The sequence below is a fragment of the Amaranthus tricolor genome, chromosome 12, assembly GCF_026212465.1.
Source record: "Amaranthus tricolor cultivar Red isolate AtriRed21 chromosome 12, ASM2621246v1, whole genome shotgun sequence".
In the NCBI taxonomy this organism is placed as follows: domain Eukaryota; kingdom Viridiplantae; phylum Streptophyta; class Magnoliopsida; order Caryophyllales; family Amaranthaceae; genus Amaranthus; species Amaranthus tricolor.
In genome coordinates this window covers 16,949,145-16,974,045 of record NC_080058.1, presented here as the reverse complement: position 1 = coordinate 16,974,045, position 24,901 = coordinate 16,949,145, and the positions used below count along the sequence as shown (strand labels likewise).

Genomic DNA, 24,901 nt, shown 5'->3' with positions numbered 1-24,901 from the left:
GATCATTATCATATTAAAAAGAAAAAGAGTTTGATTTACTTTTTTATATTATTACAAGCTATTTGTGATAATATTAAAATACAATCTTAAAAGTTATTTTTGAGAAAGTTTTATAAGTTATTAAATATTGAAGTGATTTTCTTGAATATATGAGATTTCATAATTAAAAAAAAATTAACTTTTGTGACATTTAATTACTATTTAGTACAAAATATTTTATTTGCTAACTATTTGACCAAAATTTATATAAAAAGATGTAAAAGTATTTTTAGTAAACTTTCTCTTAAACTATGTGTGAAATATTGATTTTTGTGAAATTATAAGTTTTATTTGTTTTATAACTAGAATGTTGATTTTTTGCGAATCTAATAAGTTTACTTGTTTTCCCAAACTTGAAATAATTATTTTTGGTGAACTTGTTGAATTTTGGAAACTTATCCAAAGGTTGCAGTTTAACTTGAATTTTAATTAGAATGTTTAATTTTGTGAAGAGAACAAAGTTTTATTTATTTTAAAGTTAGAAATTTTGATTTTGGGAACTTATTTCAAGAGAAATAGATTTTAATAGCTACTTGTGGAAAATACTAATTTGGAGACTATTAATAGAATATTAAGTTATTAGTGTGAATTTAGTGAGCTATTAAAATAAAATTATAAATAAAATTTAATGTGTAAAAATTAAGTAATGAACATATAAAGACGTGAAGGTAAATTAAACGTTATGATTAAGAATTATATTAAATAAATGAAGTTACCACCTAGGTTAGTCAAAGTCAAATTCAAAGTCAACTTGTAGTAATAAAAATGTGATGTACTTGTGTGAATGAGTATTGATTGATTGGCCATGATAGTAAGGTAATGTCAAACCATGGATCACATGTAAAATCCCAACGTGTTGGCCGGCACTTAAAATGCGGTGTAAGACAGGGGGTTCGCTACCTATCCTGTAGAGCTCGAGCATAAATATTGTATTGGAGGGTTGACGACTCCGACCACAGTTAGGGTTTAGAACTACTGCCCTCACCTAATCAGATTCATATATCGAGTGTCTTATTAATGTGCTTGTTGATCAGTGATAAAATTAATTAGTGTTGATGCTATGATGCATGGTACAGTTATGAGTATTAACCAAATGAACTTACTTAAATGTTAAGATTACCGAATTGTATAAGTGGCAGTAACGTACTTCTGTCAGGATCGAGAATGGTATCTTAATGACTTAAATGTATATAACAGAAAAAGAATATGGTAAAAGTATACGGTGGTGTCAATTAAGTATAAGTTCATACTTAAATTATTATTTTGTAGATGTAGCGTATTGAGCTGGATAGGAAGTTATGCTCAGCGTTAAGCGCTAACCGATTCAATCGGCTATCATCCGTATCATGGATGACAGCATTTTGCTAGATTAAGTCAAGTTTCGATCCAGGCCACAACAATTACTATTTATCGAGAATTTAGCTGTTTTTTGTATCTTTATTGATGACTTGATGATGATGTTTTTTTTTTTGGGCAAACAATATTTCTTATGTAATATTTTACTTTTGTTTTAAATGATTTTAGTTTTTATTATTTAAAGTTTTTAACAGTTCAGCATTTTGAGACTTTCGCAATATTTTTTTTTGTATTAAACATTATTATTACAAGACTTTCGCATTATTATTACAAAAACAGGATTCATCATGACCTTTATACAAGACAAAGAAGAATACACATGTTTATCACCTTCTCCACGTATCCCAGAAGAAGAAGCTACCCTTGACTTTACAGCCATTGCTATTATTTCGGCTTGCTCGGAATAAGATATGGTTGCCATTTTTAACCACTCTTCTTGAAGAAACATTTAGATAAACTCTATCAAGAGATAGTAATGGATCATGAGAAGGGATAGTCAATCGCATATTCCCATATAAGTCAACATTAACACCAAAAAGAAAGTCTTGAAGACGATCCTCGTCGAGCCTTGCTTGAAGTTGTTCACTGATTTTACAGGTACACTGCCCAAGATGAAACTTGGTAATGGATTGTACGTAGCTAACTCATCCCACAATGGTTTTAGTTGCCCCAAATACTCAGCTGTACTCATGTTTTTGGTTTGTATACATTCGGGATTCGGCCAATGCCTTCTTAATTTGTTGTTTTCGAGGTCCGTTACCCACGTTGAACTTTTGCTTCAAAACATGCCATAATGGCTTCACCTCTTCAAAAATAAGGAAATATCTTCTTAATAGAGACATAAATGGTGTTAAGTATCCATTGAACTAGCATAGCCTGCAAACAACGCCAATCACGCATACCCTTTTCATCAGTGGGTTTCTTGATGGTCCCTTCAACAAACTCAAACTTTTGCCATGCCATGAGAGAAAGACGAATTGAACGGGTCTATTCTTCTTCATAGTTATCACTACCACAAAAAATAATGGGAGTAATTACATTCCCTAGTCCATCATGTGACCTGATATAATAAGGGATAGAGGGGTCAACTTTGATTCATCCAATATTAAGAGGATTAGATGAATCCTCATCACCAGCCATCACTTTAAAATTACAGTAAAAGAATGGAAGAATGAAGCAGTCGTACCTTTACACGTAGAAGCCTGATACCATGTTAGGTTTTTAGTAGTACAGAAGCTATGTTCATGGAAGAGGAAGAAGAAAAGCTTTTCACTTGTTATGCGGCTGTGTCTTATTCCATTCATAAGAATAATTAAAAGATATTTATACATAGGTTTTTAGTGGCTGACCTAAACCTATTATATAAGAGTCCAATAACTAAAGCTATTTACAATAATAATCCCAACAGGTTTTAACATTAAGAGAAAAAATGCTTTAAGTTTTGTCAATAATGAATTTATAGAAGATTATAACAATTAACAAAGATATACTACTGTAACCTCTTAGATTTGCGTAAAACATGGAATTGAGTGGTAATTCATGAAGAGAGAGAATGAATTGTATGGGTAAAATTAAAATAGAATTAAAAATGTATGGATGAAATTTAAAGAATGTGGTGTGCCGGACTAAAATGAAAAATGATGCAAATTCAATGGCAAGGTACATTAGCAATTATCTTTTTTTTATCCTATTAGTTAATAGCCTTATTCTAAGCTAATTACTTGTAGTTTTCCTTAGATAGAATATTCTATGTATCCTCTTGCTATAATATTGACATTGAGTATTTGTATATAAACAACAATAGTTGAATGAGAAAGGCAGAATACAATTACCAATCCATTCCTTGTTCTCACTTTATGGTATCAGTAGCCATTACTATACAGAAAAAATGGTAGATGAAAATAAATCACCAAACCCGAATCCACCACACCCAAATCCCCTTTATTCTCTCTCACTCTTCAAATGGTAACCCAAGATTACTAATCACGGATGTACTACTCAAAGGGTCAATTTATGAAGAATGAGATAAAGGTTTTACGACCCGTTTGGTTAGTGGTACTAAATGCTGATAACAGAAATGAATTATAGTGTAAAATTTCATCAAAAATTTTATTTCATTCTCAAGGTAATAAAACTTTGATCACAAATAAGTTTTTTTATTTACTAATTTTCATTACCACCTAATACCACATCTCATAATGGTAATGTATTGGAATAAATTTTATGAAGAAAATAAGATGATTGAAGTTGGAAAAGCATGTTCATCAAGGTAGCAAAAAGATTTTTCAACTAAAATCTAAAATTACACTTGTTTTTCATTCCCATTACCACCATTTATTACTACTTACCAAACGGGCCGTTAGAGTTTGCGTGGGTGCAAAAAAAAAATTAGGGTTCATTGATGTTGGTATTCATCAACCAATGAAGCTCTACTGATCTTGATGACTGGTTGACTATTAATTATATGATTATTGCTTGGATCTTTAACAGGAATTGATCCAAGTATTCATTTTACCATCTCATACCGCGACACTGCTCGTGAGTTATGGGATGGCATTCAACAACATTTTTAAAATGGCGTTAAAATATGAGTTTATGACATTTATGGTTTATATCCCATTTTAATGGTGAGATGAAAGCGTTGAATTTGTAAATATTTTTCAAATGCAAAAGCTTTGTGATATATTGGTTTATAAGGCAACATCTAACTTTTTAGTACTCAATATAATAAATGCAAGTAAACTTTTTTCAATTCATATGTTTCCAATGCAACGAGTAAAATAATTTTCAATTTTAAATTGAAAAACATAAAGTACAATTAAAAAAGATGGGTAAAACTTTTTCAGTTTTCAATGCAAATGGAAGGTTGAGATTTTTTTTTGAACGGTCAGATTAGTGTATTGATCTTAATTTTCAAACATGAATATCTAGATGTAATGAATGGAATAGATCTATTTGTCTAACACAAATTCGTAAAATAGTGAGTGTCTTCATGAGATTATTTTTATTGAGTTGTCCCGGTTATATTTATTCTATTAAAATTTATTTAATTTTTTAATTTTTGAACAATAACATAAGTGCACTTGATAATAAACAATATATGTTATCATACTTTTTTTGTTATGTTTTTGTCAAGTAAACAATATATGTTATTAAAAGCGGGGAGAAGTCAAATTTAGAAAGATCCATTCAAAAAGAGTATATGCAAAATAAGTGAATTAAAAACAATCATTCCAACATTATTTGGTTAGTTATTTATGTGCAATTTTAACTTTGAATCGTGAAATGATTTATTGTTCAAAATAATTGTCTAAAATCATGGTCTAACTAAAAAATTACTATGACCCCAGATCAATCTTCATTACAGAATGTGGCGAGTACGCGTATGATATTGCGGACACCTTTGAGTAACGTCAAAAATGGTTTGCATTTTCAATTAAAATATATTCAAGTGTTACATTTTAATAAGTTATTGTAATTTATAATATTTTGTATATAATTCTACTTTACTTCTTCCACAATTTCATAAACAAATCATGAACCTCAAAATAAAAATATATAACAAGAATATAATGAGATGAGTTGACATTAAAAAAACACGAAAATATTGTCTTTTTAATTTTTTGGACAAATAGAAGTGAACAAATGAGTATTTTAAAATTTGTTTATCAAGGAATTATTAAATTAATTTTTTATGAAAACATTGTAGTTGTGACTAAGATGTCCTATATTAAAGAGATTATAGAAAAAGATAAAGCAGGTATTATGTTAATTATTATATTATTGTCTTTTCAGTGGTTGTTGGCTTACTTAAATTATTAATATTCATTGTATAATAATAATAATATAAACTAATCTAGTTTTAATTAGGAAAAATTGTTGGGAATAATCCAATCTATTTTCCATTACCTACCAATAATCCCATCTTTTGAAATTTTTATAAATAATCCAATCTTTGTTTTCAATTTGTTGCCAATGGACCCTTCAGAAAATGACCTGCTATACCAGGTTATTCTCATCTTTTGTCTTCTTTACATTAATCCAACCTATTTCCTATTACCTATCAATAATCCCACCATTTGAAATTTTTATTAATAATCCAACCTTTGCTTTCAGTTTGCTGCCAATGGACCCTTTAAGAAGCAAATTGAAATTGTTATTATTTCCGAAGCATAAACTTCATCATTGCATTAATAGTAATTTTCTTTACATACATATCTCATTTTCTTTACATATATATATATATATATATATATATATATATATATATATATATATATATATATATATATATATATATATATATATATATATATATATATATATATATATATATATATATATATATATATATATATATATATATATATATATATATATATATATATATATATATATATATATATATATATATATATATATATATATATATATATATATATATATATATTAAGAAGGATTAAGGCTACATGCGTTAGTTAACTAGTTTTCTAAATACAAAATGATTAGATTAGTTAGCCAATTACAAAATGCCTTAGTTAAGTTGGCCAATTACAAAATGGCTTACAAAATGATTGGATAAGTTTTCCAATTACAAATGGCTTAAAAAATATATAGCAAAAATAATTACATTGTCGAACAAATTTAACTCAAGTAACTACACATTCTTTGGTACACTCGAGGTAGATGCTTGCGTTGAACAAATGACCACTTTTTAAGATGTTTGTGAAGATATTGACCTTGCCATGCTACCCTGCATGAATGAAGTTAAATAAACATAATTATTAACATGATTAAATGTATTTTCTATCTAGATAAAAGAAAGAAAAAAAAAATAATTACCTTGTTCATCACACCTCTGCCACCTCTTCCTCTACTGCCTTGACCTCCCCTTACACTTTTATTTCGCCTTCCTAATTAACTGGGTTGAGCAGAGATTTCATGAGTGATTGTGGATTGTGTTGAAGGAGTAGCAACAACCTTTTTAGGTCTACCCCTTCCTCTCTTTGGTGGGGGTGAGGGTTCCCTAATTGTGTCCTTATCAGGACATTTCCTTTTGTTATGTCCCGGTAAACCACATACCCTATATGACATTTGTAGTCCATGTCTAGTCAACTTCCCAGGTTTTTTAGGATCCTCATGGGCAGATTTCCTCCTGTTCTTTCTAGGTCTACCTGGGCCAAGTTTAATGGGAGGGGGGAGGAGGGTGGTATTCATTTTAGGCCAATACCTATCACCAGCTAAAGGTGGTATGGATCCACTATATGCTTCTAGGTAAGCCTCCTTTGTATAGCATCTATCAACAAAGGCAGACACATCGAAACGCTTGTATAATATAGTAGCTATTGCATGACGACAAGGAATACCTTTCAAATCCCACTTTCCACAAGTGCAGGACCTCTTATCTAAATCAACCTCTAGAGTATCAAAATAATAAGCTACCAGAAATAGTGAAGTAGTTGCTGGCATGATAGTACATTTGGTAGCTTCTTCTTTTTCTTTCTCTAACAATGCTAGAATCTTAGGGCATATACTCCCCACCCACTTCTGTGCGTCTTCTTTCTTTGTCACCAATCTCTTCATCAACATGGTCCTAATATCTTCAAGCATGTCTATTAGATGCTTTGACCTAGCACGCATAATGTAATTATTAAATGTTTCAACCATATTGCTAACTATGGTATCACATTTTGTCAGATTCTTCAAATAAGGTCTACAAAACACATTAGGGTCAGCTTTCCTAAATTCATCAACTGCAGCGTGATTAAGTTCAGTCATCTCTTGCAAAGCATCATTGAAATCAGCCATATTGTATGACTTAACACATCTCCAAAAATGTAACTTCAACTCTTCGCCTTTGAAATCCTTTTTCCAGTTGGCATATATGTGCCTTGCACAATGCCTGTGCTCAGCCTGAGGGAGTTCTAGGTTAACTGCCCTCAATATGCTCTACAATCAAAGTAACTGACATATTAGTATTAACTCAAAGTAGTAACAATAAAAGTAACTTAAAAACAATAAAATATATAATCAATATACCTGATGCTCATCTGATATTATCGTCCATCCAGCTCCATTTGTTCGTGGCAACCCTTTCTTAAGCTCATTCAAAAACCACTGCATGACTCATTATTCTCACCTTCCACAACCGCCCATGCCAAGGGGAACATTTGATCATTAGGGTCCCTCCCAACAGCTGACAGTAGCATCCCACCCAAAAAGGTCTTTAGAAAACAACCATCTATGCACAATACTTTCCTACATCCTAACAACCATCCATCCCTTAAACCTTTGAACACATGGGGTCTTGATTTGAAAATTCAAGCATCTGGTTTGCCACCCATGAGGACTTTAATTGCTTGTTACCATCCGTACTCCTTTGACATGTGTGTTCTGGAACAACTGACTTTATCACAAATGATGTTGATGACTTATCCCAACTAGCGTACATCTTAAATGGACAATCCTCACACAACTAACACCAATCCTTTGTTGCCTCTTTTTGTTACTAATCTCAATTCTCACATTCCTACCTTGAATTAGGGCATAATGTTTCAAAGCATCCCTAAATGTCCTAGAATTAGGAAAATTTAATCCAACTTGCCATTTAAATTTCAAAAAATCTATATGCTCTAAGACTTCATTATCAGATCCTAGGAGACTTTCACTATCCTCATACTCGGACAATTGATCTACCTCATTTTCAGATGTGTTTGCCTCATCGCTATCAACATAAGAAACCTCCTCACTAGCTTCAGTATCCCCACTAAAATCATATGACTCATCCTCGCTGTCATCACCTTCACTCACACCTACTAAAGAAGTTATGTCATCACCTTCACCACTTACAACATTTCCTTTTTCTTTGTCCAAGTTCACCGTTTGTGCCCTCCTATGTGTTAATTTCCTTCTCTCACCATCAAAAAAACTAGTCTAAAACATACAAACGAAACAAAATTCAGAAATTTCATACAAACAAAATTTATACATACATGAAAGCATTAAAATTGAAATTTAAACAAATAAAAATTCAGAAATTTCATACAAGAAAGCATGAATAATGAGAAAATTCAAAATTTTACTAACCATTGACAAAGAAGATGTGAGAACCTGTTAAATTTAGGAAGATGATTAGGTATGAAATTGAAAATCAAAGACTAAAATTAAATTAAATTTTCGGATGAAATACCATGAAAATTTCGAAAATTAGGGCAAAAAAATACCTGTTAGATGACGCGAAATCTGGTCAGATTCGTTGCAATTGTCGAACGAAATTGATTGGAGAAGAAAATTATAGATTTATAATTGAAAAAGGAAAGATTTAGTTGTTTTTCATGAAGATTGTTGAAGACTCCATTGAAGAGAAAGAGAGAGCTTTGAAGAGGGAGATGAAGGATGGTTTGGGTTTCTGATTTTGAAATCAGAATTGGAGGAGAGAGAAATAAAGAAGGAGTTGAAGGGTATGACCGATTATACCCGGTTAGTGCATATTAGGGTCCATTCACAACAAACATAATGCAAAGGTTGGATTAATTTTTAATTTTCGAAAGATGGGATTATTAGCAAAGAATTGAAAATAGGTTGGATTAATCTGGACAATTTTTCCTTTTAATTATTATAAATGTTGATGAAGAAGTTCCTATTGAAGGTTAATGTTCATTTTAAATAGTTTAATTCCTATAAAGCATTATATTTAAACTATTAAATATTTACGTTATGCCTATAATTTATATAGTATATATAGATCTTTTGATTGCAGGATATATGGATATAGGAGATGAATGGTTCATGTGTGAAGAATGTGGTGCATATATGTGGAGCCTTGAATGGGTGAAGAAGCGAGAAACCAATAATGCACCAACTTTTTCATTATGCTGTAGAAAAGGAAAGATCGCACTTCCAAAGATTCAAGAACCCCCTTGATTGCTTTCATCTCTTTTGCATGGTCAAGACATACAAAGTAAACATTTTATGGAGCGAATAAAAGGGAACAACATGATGTTTTCTTTTACCTCAATGGATGGACAAATAAATAAAACTGTGAATATGAATCGTGGGCCATACATATTTCGCGTGCGAGGGCAAACATGTTATAGTATTCGTAGCTTACTTCCAGATGGGTCAAATTCAGCAAAATTCCAACAATTATATATTGTTAACACTGAAAATGAGATATCAAACAGAAAAAATGTTTTTGGGTAAATATAATTTCATTTCATAAAATATCATAATAATCTTAATAATACTATAACCTTAATGAGTTTTAATAGACTTTACTTACGCGTTGAAGTTGTCATTTCAGCTCAGGCAATCAAGAAGACTTTGATGATTAATTGTTGAGGATTTAAAAAATATGTTAGATTATACAATCGCTTATGTACAGAAATGGAGGATGGCGTGTGATAACATATGTCATTTGAAAGTATCGATATTCGATTAAAGCTCATCAATAAAGGAAGTCAAGATGGAAGGACTCACAAACTCCCTTCCGTATCTAAAGTTGCAGCTTTAATTATTGGGGACATAGGTGTTGTTGCCGAAGAGCGAGACATAATTATTGAAGGTCGAGACGGTAGATTGCAACATATTAGTGAGATTCATCCATGCTATCTTGTACTTCAATATCAGTTATTGTTTCCCTGTAGAAGATGGGTATAGATTAAATATATCCCATCTGGGGGTTCAATTGGATGTGGATTCTAAAACTGATGGCAATAATGACAAGCATTGTTAGATGACGATGTAAATCGGAGGAAACAAAACGGGGTCAAGATTAGATTTACCCTAGGAAGGTGATTTTGAAAGAAGGTATTAGGTAGACGAAATCAAAGAATAATTAGTCTTGATACCTAAGAATACGAGAGAAAGTTTGTGATTCCACAAATCACAACGAACGACCTATAATCGCACTACTCACACATGATTGAAGAACAGAAAGCAAAGATAATCAATGAATCAACAACTATAGGCATAATGAACATTAAATGAAACCAACAAGAACAAAAGATTATGTAGTAACTTTTCTAGATAAGCAATAAATGTAAAGCAAGAGAGTAAATGGTATAAATTAACTCAAAAGTAAAAAGGAGATTAGTACTCACAAACCAAAGTTGATACTAAAATAAGGAGGTAGTCGAGATTCACAAACCAAGATTGAAATCCAATGCTAGAAAGTCAAACTTGGAAATACAAAGATTAAAAGCATAAACTATAAAAACTAGGGTTTAATAAAGTAAGGAAAGCTTAAGAACAAGATAAAACTACACTAGAGATGTAATAGGGCTAAGGTAGTTGATAGATGGGGATTTCTCCAAAAATTGGGTATATATACCCTCTAAAACAAAGCTTCCTTGATATCCCAAAATTTGCCCTTGAGTCTTGATTGAGAAGAAACTTAATATGCTCAAAAACAAACTCATTCGGTCGAATGAGTAGGCTATTCGATCGAATAGCAAGGAGACTTGAAGTTCTAAAACTACTGCACCCATCATTCTGTAGAATGTGAGAAGTCATTTGGTCGAATCCCTTATATTCAGTCGAATGTCACCTTATTCGCCTAAAACAGAATTTTTTGTGAAGTCTTAACAACATGCCTATTCATCCGAATGGGTGGACCATTCAGTCGAATGCACTTCATTTGGTCGAATATCAGTGAATTCGCCTATTCTAGCAACAATTTGATTCAACCTTGATTTGCAGAAGCTTCATTTGACCGAATGGGTGTTACATTCGGTTGAATCAGGGCTATTTCTCTTGCTCTTGAGTCTTTTGAAGTACAAAGGGGCTTCCAATGACGCGAGGTGTATGGGGAAAGTCTTAATATGCATGCCAAAGCTTCAAACACATGGAAATTGACATTGATACCTCCAAAAATACCTGAAACAACCATAAAACAACCTGAAGCTAAGAACAAAGTAAAATCACGCATAATGTGCATAAAAATGAATGAAGAGCATGAAACTTGGCACAATACAACGTTATAATCATGTTCATAAACACATCATTGATCTAACTGCTGAACTTATCCAGACTAATGTAAAGAAGCGAGGAACAATTAACAATGAGAGAATTGTTTTCTTATCGAATAATGGATAGACAAGACGAAGCTGGCATAATACTATGCTCCGGTTAATTATTCCTTCAGTTTTTTGGTTGATGGATGGACAATGATAGAGTTTGAAAGGCTTCTTTTCATATGAAGGACCCAAAATTTTTTAAGGGCTAACAAATATATAAACCTTTAAGGTGTTGTGTCAATATTTGGTGGTACGTCAAACATAGCTGGCAGACTTATAATATTACCATCTACATAACCGGGGAGTCTGCTTTTTATGACTGAGGTATACATGATGCTATGGGTATATGCAAGACATATGAATTTCCAGATGTATTTATTACATTTACCTGTAACCCAAAATGACCATAGATATCGCGTTTTCTTCAATCCAAAGATCTTTGATAAGATGATCGACCAGCCATAATGTCTTTAGTGTTTAGAATAAACTTAGATTTATCGGTTAAAGATCTAAAAAAAAGAAAATTTTTTGGAAGACCAATTGCAATTTCATACTAATGTTTACTATTTAATTATACCTTTTAATATAATATATTAATATATTAATAATTGTCATTTTTTAGTGGTGTGTAGTATTGAATTGCAAAAGAAAGGTCTTCCACATTCACATATAGTTTTATGGCTTACCCAAGATGATAAGCTCTAAAATCCAGTTGATATTGAAAAATTTATATCTGCTGAGTTGCCTAATAAGGAAGACAACCCTTTATTGTATGCATTAGTTTTAGATTTTATGATTCAAAGGCCATGCGAATCCTCAAACCCAAAATCACCTTGCATGCAAGATAAGAAGTGTTCAAAACTTTTCCTAAGAGGTTTAATAATGAAACAGATATCGATGGAGATTTTTATCCCTGCTACAAGAGAATTAATTATGGTGCAATTGTAGTCAAAGGTAACATTGAACTAGACAATAGATTTGTTGTCCCACACAATCCTTCATTGCTTCAGAAATATAGAGCACATATTAATGTCAAAGTGTAACCAATCTCGAGCTATTAAATACGTCTTCAAATACATCAACAAAGGACAAGATAGGATTACAGCAAGTTTGTGTAGAACACGAGAAGAAGGGGAAAACAAAAAAGATGATGAAATTCAAGAGTACTTCAATTGCATATATGTTTCAGTAAGTGAAGCTTCATGGCACATCTTAGGATTTGATATTCATTATCGGACTCCATTAGTAGAGAGGTTGAGTTTTCACGTGGCCGGTGAACACACTGTTGTGTTTAATGATGATGATACAGTTGATGATGTCATATCTAGGCCCACGAGTAAGAGATCAATGTTCATGGCTTGGATGGAGTGCAACAAATGATACGAAGATGCTAAAAATATTTTATACGGTGAATTCCTTGGAAGTTACTTATTGCAGATTATGGAAAAAGTGTGGACTCAAAGAAAAAGAGGATTCTCAATAGGCAAACTATATCATGTTGTACCAGGTTGTTGTGAACGATACTACCTGAGAACATTGCCTAACTTTGCAAAAGGGCCGACATCATTTGAGGACATTAGAACTGTCAATGGGGTAATACATCCAACCTTTTCGGATGCTTGCTATTCAATGGGCCTTCTTGATGATGATAAGGATTACATTGATGGAATAACTGAAGCAAGCTTTTGGAGATTGACATTCTACTTAAGAAAGTTGTTTGCAATGTTGTTGTTGTCAGACAGTATCTTAAGACCAAAATACATGTGGGATAACATATGAAGATTACTTTCCGAAGGTGTGCTAAATAGATAAAAAAAACCTTTTATGTCAAATACTAGGTAGTTTTACTATAGGAGCAATAATGATTATTAATTTCTTACCATTTGATCTTATTATCATTATTTTCTATATAGTTTATTAAGTTTAACCAAATATGTACCAAATTAGACCTAACGGATCATCAATTAAGGAATTATGCCTGAAGAGATATTAAGGAGATGCTTGGAAACAATGGAAGTTCTTTGATGTATACATGTCCTGAGACGTGCCCAGATGATATTATCATCAGAGATAGAAGTAATAAGCTAATAAAGAAGGAGCTTAATTATGACAAGGAATCTTTAAAAGCTAAGCTACATGTGTTACTTCCATTGATGACTGAAGAGCAGGCTCTTATATAAAATGAAATTACTACAATCATTGAAAGAGGACAAGGCGGTGTATTTTTTCTATAAGGATAGGGTGGAACTGGAAAAAACATTTATGTGGAATATATTATGTGTAAGTCTAAGATAAAAAGGTGAAATTGTTCTACCTATTGCATCAAGTGGCATAGCATCTTTGTTACTTCCTAAGGGCAGGACTGCACACTCAAGATTTGGAATACCTCTTAGGCTTACTGAAGATTCAATGTGCAGAGGCATAGAACCTAATAGTCATTTGGCAGAATTCATTAAAAAAATTATTGTATTTGGTGGTGATTTTAGGCAAGTTTTGCTGATAATCCCAAAGGGTACAAGACAAGACATTGTATTCGCAGCACTCAATTTTTCAAAGATTTGAAATGATTGCAAGGTATTACGGCTTACAAAGAACATGAGATTATGACCGAGATTAGCCAGTGTTAATGAGCTCGAGAGTTTGCAGATTGGGTTCTCAATTTTGGTGATGGAAAGATTGGAGGACCTAATGATGGTGAGGCTACTATCAATATACCTGAGGATTTAATAATTAAAGAAGCATATGATCCAATAGCTGCATTGTTGATTGCATATATCCTGGAATTTGTGAGGGTTCAACTGATAATTCGTACTTTAAAGAGAGGGCGATAACAGCACCAACAAACGAGATTGTGGATAAGGTCAACAAACATGTATTGTCACTTTTTCCGAGAGAGGAAATAATGTAGTTGAGTTCAAATCCAGTCGATAAATTTGACGGTAATTATGATGGCAATGACGATGCATTTTCAATTGAATTTCTCAACTCAATAAGTGAATCTAGAGTTCAAAACCGTAATTTAATGTTAAAAGTTGGTGCTCCAATTATGATGCTTAGAAATATTGATCAGTCAGCAGGCTTATGCAATGGTACACGTTTATTAGTTGATTATCTTGGTGATCGAATTATACAAGCAACTGTTATATTCGGATCAAACATTGGTTACAAGGTATCCATTCCAAGAATTACACTCACACCGACGGATAATTCTAAAATCCCAGTTGCTCTACAAAGAAGACAATTTCCTGTGTCTTTATGCTTTACGATGACAAAAAGAAGCAAGGGCAGTCACTATCCCATGTTGGTTTGTTCTTACCTAAGCCGGTTTTTAGTCATGGACAATTTGACGTCGCAATATCTAAAGTGACTAGCATAGTAGATTTGAAAATTCTCATGTGATAAGGATGGTGAAGTATGTCATCGCAAAGAAAATCTTCTCTACAAAGAGGTGTTTCAAACCCTCTAAATGTTACTTATAATTTAGATACAATTCACACATTTAATGTTTATTTTTATTTTATTACCAAATTTTCATGTAATATATAACTTTAATAATTTTTCATATTGAATTGTCTTATAATTTTAGTCACATATTGATTATTACACTTTAAATTAAAAAATTAAACTTAATAACATTAATACTTATTTGCCGTATTATTTTTAAAATCTTATTTTTGATAGATATTTACACTAAGAAATCCATGCATTGCACAGGTCCTATACTAGTACTAGTAAATAATCTATAACTATAATTAAAGCAAAACACGCTGACATCATCACTATTTAATATTGCTTACGTGTCATAAACTCAACAAAAATTTTTCCTCCAAAACTCAATGATGATGTCATTATTTTTATGACTAATATTTATATGTTTGACTTTATTGCTCTCTAACTAAGACTATAATAGAAGTATTATCCATATTGATTGATTTTGTATTTTTTAGGTCATATCATTTAATGTATTAGAAAACCATATATTTTATTTCATTATTTTCAATTATTTATAAACTCTTATTAATTTTATTTATTAATTGGGTATTATTTAAGTGTATTGGATATTTTAAGTTGGTTAAAGGATATTATACTTTTAGGAGGATCTTTTATTTATACTATTAAAGTTGGCTACTTAAATGAAATGCATAAGTTTAATATGATTTAAATTGTGACTGCCTTTATGCAAGTCACTTATATTTTATGACAAACAAAATATTTTTTTTTACTTCTATAAAATAATTTTACATAAATATTTATGTTCAATCTATAACTAAATTTTCACAATCATCTATGTCCACAATGCAAAGTATGAAACAAACCAAACAAAAATAATGTATGCAATGTATACTACTAAATGTAAAATTTATTTCGTAAAATTTTAATTTTTTAAATGATACAAATATATCGATAAATTTAATAAAGTTGTGCATTGCACGAGCACTAACCATTTAAGGAAAAGTGTCTTCTTTTAGTGAATTTAGTTCACACTCAATATTTAGAGTAATGAATACGCTGGGAGCCCATGACTATTGACTTCACATTGAGTTTAATGATGACTAATAAAATCTCTACAATGAACGAATTGATTAGTACAAATTTATTTACAAATTTTGCTGTATTCTCTATATCTTCATTTTTGTCCATTTTTAAGCTTTCATTCATCAAATGCCTCACTTAATATCTCTATATCATCAATCAAAGTCTCTCCATTTTTATAGATTATTGCAGCTTTTGAAGGAAGATAGATTCTTTCTTTGACTTCTAATTAGACATTTACAGGATCTGTTTACATCAATTACCAAAAAATCACTCTAGATTTTCTAAAGAAAAAAATATCCATGATTTATCTATTTTAAAAACAAAAAATTGGATTTTTTTTTTTCCTTAATTATCTATCTCTATAGATACTTTGTGTTTAATTGATTTGAAAAAAAGAGAAAAAACAATTTCAGTTAATGGGCCATGAAAGGCCTTTTTATCTCTTTTTTTTATATATTTATTGACTTTTTATTTTAAATTTTCTTGAATGATTTATTTGAGAACATGGATTTTGATTGCTTATTTTGTTATTATTGTGCTTGATCTTTTTCTAATTTAGCAAATTTATTCAAGTTGATTACAAAAAGTTAAGAAGAGAGACACTACTACATGCAGGAGATATGAGACCTCTTCAATAAGTCGTTTTTTATTTTTTTAAAAAAATTAAGCCTTTTTTCCTTTAAATTAGAATTTTTGAGATATTTTTAAATCTTGTATTTTTTTCTTATATATTTTACGATTTATGATTGAATTCTTTTAATAAAAATTTCAAGTTTTTGAAATTTTCTATTAAATTTTAAGTAGGTTTATCTAATATGAATATCGGCTATAATGAGGTACAAGTTTTTGTTTGCCACAAAAAAATTTCTCGTGGCATGATTTGTGGCGCAAGTGCATTTTTGCCATGATATATATTTACCCGTGGCAAAAATTTTGGGTATAATTATGATATTGTCATAAAACCTATTTTTTCCATGGCAAGATCAAAACTTGTTACAAATTTTAAATTCATGTGGCATAATTAATGACATAAGTGACTTCGTATTTACATGATAAAAGGCGTAGAATTAAATAGGTTAACAAATCCCGATTCTTATTTGTCGCCACCCTTTTTATTTTATCGCCACCCCCCTTCGAATGAAATTACAAATTTGACCCTGGAATTTAAAAATTTACAAATTTGCCATTGGAGTTAATAACTTTTCATTTTCATTTTTTTTAATTTTTTTTTAAATTTTTAATTATATTATTATTGTTATTACTATTATTGTTGTTATTATAATAATCATAATAATTATTATTATTATTATTGTTATTTAAATAAAGTAACTTAAAAAATAAATTAATTAAACAAAAGAAATTTTATAAGTTGAAATTCAAAAAAAAAAAAAAAAACCAGTCGCACGTTGTGTGCGACTAGCTTTTTTTTTTTTTAATTTTTTTTTAAATTTTTATTATTATTCTTATAATAATAATAATAATAATAATAATAATAATAATAATAATAATAATAATAATAATAATAATAATTATTATTATTATTATTATTATTATTATTATTATTGTGGTTGTTATTATTAATATTATTAAATTATTATTTTTGTTTTAATTATTATATTTAATTTATATTTTTAAATGTTATTATTATTATTATTATTATTATTATTATTATTATTATTATTATTATTTTTATTTAAATAAAAGTAACTTAAAAAATGAATTAATTAAACAAAAGAAAGTTTATAAGTCGAAATTCAAAAAATAAAAAATAAACTTCAAAAAAAAAAAAAAACCAGTCGCACAGAACGTGCGACTCGATCGTTTTTGTGCGACTAGTTTTTTTTTTTTTTTCTTTTTTTTTAATTTTTTTAAAATTTTTATTATTATTGTTATTATAATTATTATTATTTTTATTTTTGTTATTATTATTATTATTATTATTATTATTATTATTATTATTATTATTATTATTATTATTATTATTATTATTATTATTATTGTGGTTTTTATTATTATTATTATTAAATTATTATTTTTTTTAATTATTATAGTTAATTTATTTTTTTAAATGTTATTATTATTATTATTATTATTATTATTATTATTATTATTATTATTATTATTATTATTATTATTATTTAAATAAAAGTAACTTAAAAAATGAATTAATTAAACAAAAGAAATTTTATAAGTCGAAATTAAAAAAAAAAAAAAAAACCAGTCGCACAAAACGTGCAACTCGACCGTGCGACTGGTTTTTTTTTTTTATATATTTTTGATTTTTTTTTTTTAAATTTTTATTGTTATTGTTATTATAATTATTATTATTATTTTTGTTATTATTATTATTATTATTATTATTATTATTATTATTATTATTATTATTATTAAATTATTATTTTTGTTTTAATTATTATATTTAATTTATATTTTTAAATGTTATTATTATTATTATTATTATTATTATTATTATTATTATTATTATTATTTAAATAAAAGTAACTTAAAAAATGAATTAATTAAACAAAAGAAATTTTATAAGTCGAAATTCAAAAAAAATAAAAAAATAAAAAAAAAACAAAAAAAAAACAGTCGCACAGAACGTGCGACTCGACCGTGCGATTGGTTTTTTTTTTTTTTTTTTTTTTTTTTAAATTTTTTTATTATTATTGTTATTATAATTATAATTATTATTATTATTATTATTATTATTATTATTATTATTATTATTATTATTATTATTAGTTTTATTATTATTATTATTATTATTATTATTATTATTATTATTATTTATATTATTATTGTGGTTTAATAATAATAATAATAATAATAATAATAACAAAAATAATAATAATTATAATAACAATAATAATATAAATAAAAAGAATTAAAAAAATTAAAAAAAATGAAAATGAAAAGTTATTAACTCTAATGGCACATTTGTAAATTTTTAAAGTTCAAGGGCAAATTCGTAATTTCATTAGGAGGGGTGGCGATAAAATGAAAAGGATGGCGACAAATAGTAATGCCCTAACAAATAGGTTAAACCTGTAATTGTTTTGTGTGTATTACTAGATTTGATGAGACTATTCATGTAAGAATAAAAGTTGTACTTCTAATATGAAAAATACTCTCATTACAAAGTGAACTGTGATACAAGTGACATCTCTAATTTATTAATAATAATCTTCAATTTATACTTTTTCTTAAAAAGTGTGAATATTTTTCATTGCATGTTAAACAGTGGTGGAAGGACATTTAAGACACCAAATATATTAAATTTATTATGATTGATGGGACAACACATTGAATTCATTGGATTGTGGGTTTCCTATCCCTTTCAATAGTAACACTTTTGTATCTTTTTATCATCTTGCATTATATATATGTGCAAGTTCCACAATACTTTGATAGTGAATGGAATAGAAGATAAACCGATATAAGTTTATCTCTTATACTACTTTTCTTCTTATAGTCTCCCTACCTTTTAACACGTCATAAGCACTATTTTTTGCTCTCAAAAATCCAAGAAGGTAATATTTTTTTCAAAACATTATAACATTTTTTTTAGCCACAATATGGACCAACAATCAAACGGTATCAATATTATTATTCAAGCTGTTACTAACACTGTTCTATACTTTATCCTTGAAGAAAATTGTATATCTGTTACTACCAACCCAACTAATAGTGATTCAAACCAACTGCAAAAACATAATCCAAATAATACCCATATAAATGAAAACTCAATGCCAAGTCCCAATAATGCAGCTAATCCACCAGCACAACCACCTACTAATCAGCCACCACAATCTACTGATAACCCACCAGTCTAACCTACTAATGATCCTACAGTCCCACAAGAAAGTAATAAAAGAAAAAATGACGAAGGTGAAGAAACTAGTAGTAAACGTTTTCAGACTATTAACCCATAAATAATTTACTTTAATAATGTCCTTTAATTTTTATGTTCGTTTTTACTTTTTCAGCCGCCTATATGGACTGGCTAATATTATTTTGTAATGACCGCCTTTATGGACATACTAATTTAGCATTGTTATTGCCTTTATGGAGGGTTTTATCTCTATTTATCTGATCATGTCATCATATTATGTGCATATGCATTTGGTTATTTTAGTCTATAAATTATATAATCACTTAGTGAACTCATAAAATTTAATTTCACCTTCAAATAATAATAAATAACAATTTTATTTGATTCCATTTTGTTTAACATTATAATAATAAATTGTTTTAATTTACCTATAACACAGATTTTAGCACACATGAATACATTATTTCTACACAACATATAAAACCCTTTTCTAATTGTAAAAATATCACCATGGGATGAATGCCATAGTGGTCCGAAAATTATAATTCAAGTAAATCGTCAAGGGTTCGATTCTGAAAAAAAAATTATAATAATTAATAAATAATAAAAAAAATTTACCTTTTTATCCTCTATAAATAGGGACTTCTACCCGTCACAAACACACTCACCACTCACACCTTATCCCAAACACAATAAATAAATTTTTTTTTCTTCATCGCCTTCTTCCTTCAACCATCCATGCCAAACAATACATCTACAAACATCCACATCAATCCAATTTCCGATAATATAAATAAAATACTAGAAGCATTCCTTATCATTATGGGTTTAATTGTATTACTCGTAGCGTTAATGATCTACCTAATTATCCAAAAATAAATTGTAAATCTTGCATTTGTTTAGCAATATGTATTTTTTTTATTTGTTTTATCATCTATTAATACTATCTATTTTATTTTTATTTATGATTATATTATGCTTATTATGTTTGAGATATTAAATCAAGGGGAGATAAGACTAATATGCTTTAATATCTCTAATGATACACAAAATCATTAAAATAACCTTATCATTTTCTCAATTGTAGAAAATAATGGCTGATCTCAAAAAGAGAGAATTCAATGTCCTGGAATTAACAGGAAACAATTTTATACGATGGGCTTCAGATGTTAAATTATATCTAAAAGGAAAAAGTTTATTATGTACAATAATTGAACTTAATCCCACCGAAAAAGGAAAGGATATTGAAAAAGATCCCATAAAAATTGAGGAAGATAAGGCAAAAGCTGCATCAATTTTGAGACATCATTTAACCGATAGTCTCAAACACGAATACACAAATTATGAGGACCCAAAATTACTTTGGGAAGAGCTAAATGAAAGATTTGGCCATAATAAAAGTGGACTTCTCCCAAAGGCCATAGATGAATGGCGAGAGTTAAGATTTCAAGATTTCAAATCAATTAGTGATTATAATTCAGCCCTTCATCTGATAAAATCAAAATTAGTCTATTGTGGACAAGTAATAACAGATGAAGAAATGATAGAAAAAACATTATCAACCTTTCACGTAAATAGAATTTTGTTACAACAACAATATCGTGAAAGGCATTTCAAGAAATATCATGAATTGCTGAAAACACTTCTTGTTGCGGAGTAAAATAATGAACTATTATTGAAAAATCACAACAGGATACCTATTGGGACTATGGCCTTTAATGAGACAAATATGATTGAGAGGAATGTGCGCCATCGAGGTCGTGGGAACTATTTAATAAGAGGCAGAGGTCGTGGAAAATATCACGAAAAGAGTGGCATGAATACTTTTGAACAAGGAAATTTCTATGGCCGTGGTCGTGGTCGTGGTCGTGGTCATGGGCTTAGTCGTGGCCGTGGACGTAGCCACGTTTATGAAAAAAATATATTTCCCCCCTGAAATGATAATTTTAAACAAGTCAAGAAACACAAAAGATGTGGCATGACTGAACATTGGGGCCGAACTTGTCGTACCGCCAAACATTTAGTGGATTTATATCAAGCTTCCCAGAAAAACAAAGGAAAAGGGGCAGAAGCAAATTTTGTAAATGAAGCAAGTACATCTGGGCCCACCTTAGATGTCTCCGATTTCTCTGAGGATGTGAACCTCCACAAACTTGATCCCCAAGAAGAAGATAATTACATCTTTTGAGATGACTAGATGCATTTTCTGTTTATCTAACTTGTTTTTCATTTGATAAGTTGTAATTCTCTACTTATGTTTTTGTATTGAGTATTCTAGCTTTATATTAATAATATAATTTTTTTTTCTCTTATCTTAGAAAAGGAAATGTCAGTAAATGGATCAACATTTCATTGCCTCCTGGACAGTGGAGCAACACATACGATATTGAAAAATCGAGAATATTTTTCAAACCTAACATTGCTTGAGGCAAATGTCAATACCATATCAGGAACAACAAAATTAATCAAAGGCACTGGAAAAGCATGCATCATGCTCCATATGGGACAAAATTAAAAATAAATGATGCACTATACTCGAGTAAATCTCGAAGAAATCTTATCAGTTTCAAAGCAATACGGCAAAATGGTTACCATATGGAAACCAAAACCATAAATGAAAAAGAATTCTTATGCCTTACAGCAGAAAGAAATGGAATGAAAATTATCCTTGAAAGGATGCCAGCATATTCATCCGGGTTGTATCTCACTCATATACGCTCAATTAAAATAAATATGATAAGACTAGACAATAAGGAGCTATTCACTTTATGGCATGACCGCTTAGGCCATCCTGGCACTGGAATGATGTATAAAATAATAGAAAATTAGTCTGGCATCCACTAAGAAATATTAAGATTCCCCAGTTAAATGAGCTCTTATTACTAGACCATCAGTAAATAAGATTGTTACTGAATCTCCTATATTTCTTGAAAGAATTCAAGGAGATATATGTGGGCCAGTTAATCCACCATGTGGACCTTTTAGATACTTTATGGTCTTAATAGACGCTTCCACAAGATGGTCACACGTAAGCCTTCTATCAAGTAGAAACAATGCATTTGCAAAACTACTTGCACAAATCATCCAATTGAAAAATCATTTTCCTGATTATACAATAAAAAGTATTAGATTGGACAATGCTGGCGAATTCACATCTCAAACTTTTAATGATTATTGCATGTCACTTGGAATTAAAGTGGAACACTCTGTGCCACATGTCCACACACAAAATGGTCTTGCTGAATCCTTAATTAAGAGATTGCAATTCATTGCAAGACCACTGCTAATGAAATCAAAATTACCATCATCGGCCTAGGGTTATGCAATATTACATGCAACATCATTGATTAGGCTAAGACCTACAGCTTATCATAAATATTCGCCAATGCAATTAGTAGCTGGTCATGAACCAAATATTTCACATTTCAAAATCTTTGGATGCGCTGTATATGTGCCCATTGCTCCCCCTCAACATACAAAAATGGGTCCATAAAGAAGAATGGGAATATATGTCGATTTTGAATCTCCATCAATCATTCGGTATCTTGAACCATTAACTGGTGATCAATTTCAAGCTAGATTTGTTGATTGCCACTTTAATGAGACAATATTCCCATCCTTAGGGTGAGAGAATGTGGACTTACAGAAAAGAAATATGGAACTTATTTGGAAAGCAACACATTTAGAATATTTAGACCCAAAAACAAAATCATGTGAACAAGAAGTACAACGAATTGTTCATCTACAAAGTGTTGCTAACCAATTACCTGATGCGTTCACAGATACTAAGAGAGTTATAAAATCACATATACCAGCAACAAATACTCCAGCTTGAATAGAAATTCCTGATAAAAAGGTAAAAAGTGATGAAATTGTTGTGCAAAGAAAGCGTGGAAGGCTACTTGGTTCAAAAGATTTAAACCAAGAAAATTGAGAAAACAAGAAGATGCACCAAATGATATTCAAAATGAAAATGAAAATAAAGGAGAAAATCAAGACATCTCCGATAATGAAAAGGATGAAAATTATGAAACCTCAATAAATTATATTTTCTCCAAGAAAAAATGGAATCGAAAAATGATCATCCCAAATGAATCCTTTGCTTATTCCGTAGCTATTGAAATAATAAATGATGAAAATGATCTTGAGCCAATATCGATAAATGAATGCAGAAAAAGACCTAATTGGCCAAGATGGAAAAAAGCAATTGAGGCAGAATTAAAATCATTAGAAAAAAGAGAAGTTTTTAGGCAAATTTTACAAACTCCAAATGGCATAAAACCCGTAGGATTCAAATGGGTATTTGTAAGAAAAAGAAATGAGAAAAATAAAATTGTTAGATACAAGGCAAGACTTGTAGCTCAAGGTTTTTCTCAAATGCTAGGAATTGATTATGAAGAAACATATTCCCCAATAGTTGATGCAACCACACTCAGATTTCTAGTAAGTTTAACAGTTTCTCAAGGCCTAGACATGAGATTGATGGATGTCGTAACTGCGTATTTATATGGGTCACTCGACACAGACATCTATATAAAGGTCCCTGAAGGACTAAACTTACCAATAAAGAATGTACCTAGAGAGATGTTTTCTATAAAATTAAAGAAATCATTGTATGGATTAAATCAAACCGAGCGAATGTGGTATAATCGTTTGAGTGAATACCTTGTGAAAGCAGGATTCAAAAACGACCAAATTAGCCCATATGTATTCATTAAACGATCTCAATTCGGTTTCGTAATAATTGCTGGGTATGTAGATGACTTAAATCTGATTGGAACCCCAAGAGAAATTGAGATAATAGCTAAATATTTGATGAGAGAATTTGAGATGAAGGATTTAGGAAAAACTAAATTCTATCTTGGTCTACAAATTGAACATTTGAAAAGTGGAATATTTGTCCATCAGAGCAATCATACCGAGAAAGTTTTGAAACGATTTTACATGGACAAGGCTCATCCACTAAGTTCCCCAATGGTGGTACGATCACTAAATATAAGTGATGACCCATTTCGCCCACAAGAAGAAGACGAAGAAATTTTAGGCCTGAAAGTGCCATACTTGAGTGCCATTGGTGCTTTAATGTACTTAGCAAATAATACAAGACCTGATATAGCAT

At 29.9% G+C, this 24,901-nt stretch overlaps 2 protein-coding genes and 1 pseudogene across 2 annotated transcripts; 2 read left to right on the top strand and 1 right to left on the bottom strand.

Moving 5' to 3' along the window:
• Nucleotides 1–6,312: 6,312 nt before the first annotated feature.
• On the bottom strand, nucleotides 6,313–7,518 carry LOC130828641 (uncharacterized). Its single transcript, XM_057694604.1, has 2 exons — nucleotides 7,435–7,518; nucleotides 6,313–7,344 (listed from the first exon to the last, which is right to left on the bottom strand). Exons 1-2 carry the CDS (start codon nucleotides 7,516–7,518, stop codon nucleotides 6,313–6,315), a joined length of 1,116 nt encoding a protein of 371 aa, XP_057550587.1.
• Nucleotides 7,519–13,408: 5,890 nt separating this feature from the next.
• Nucleotides 13,409–14,810, top strand: LOC130828640 (uncharacterized; annotated as a pseudogene).
• A 6,065-nt stretch (nucleotides 14,811–20,875) lies between these two features.
• LOC130828639 (uncharacterized) lies at nucleotides 20,876–21,970 on the top strand. The gene is made up of 3 exons (XM_057694603.1): nucleotides 20,876–21,213; nucleotides 21,475–21,688; nucleotides 21,743–21,970. Exons 1-3 carry the CDS (start codon nucleotides 20,876–20,878, stop codon nucleotides 21,968–21,970), a joined length of 780 nt encoding a protein of 259 aa, XP_057550586.1.
• Nucleotides 21,971–24,901: the final 2,931 nt, after the last annotated feature.

Bases quoted from the DNA above. Each gene is read 5' to 3' on its own strand.
- LOC130828639 (XM_057694603.1), top strand. From the start codon at position 20,876: ATGGCTGATCTCAAAAAGAGAGAATTCAATGTCCTGGAATTAACAGGA. The intron at 21,214-21,474 runs GCGAGAGTTAAG...AAATCACAACAG, and splicing joins CCAAAGGCCATAGATGAATG to GATACCTATTGGGACTATGG. The intron at 21,689-21,742 runs GTTTATGAAAAA...AAACAAGTCAAG, and splicing joins GTGGCCGTGGACGTAGCCAC to AAACACAAAAGATGTGGCAT.
- LOC130828641 (XM_057694604.1), bottom strand. From the start codon at position 7,518: ATGCAGTGGTTTTTGAATGAGCTTAAGAAAGGGTTGCCACGAACAAAT. The intron at 7,345-7,434 runs GTATATTGATTA...CTTTGATTGTAG, and splicing joins TAATATCAGATGAGCATCAG to AGCATATTGAGGGCAGTTAA.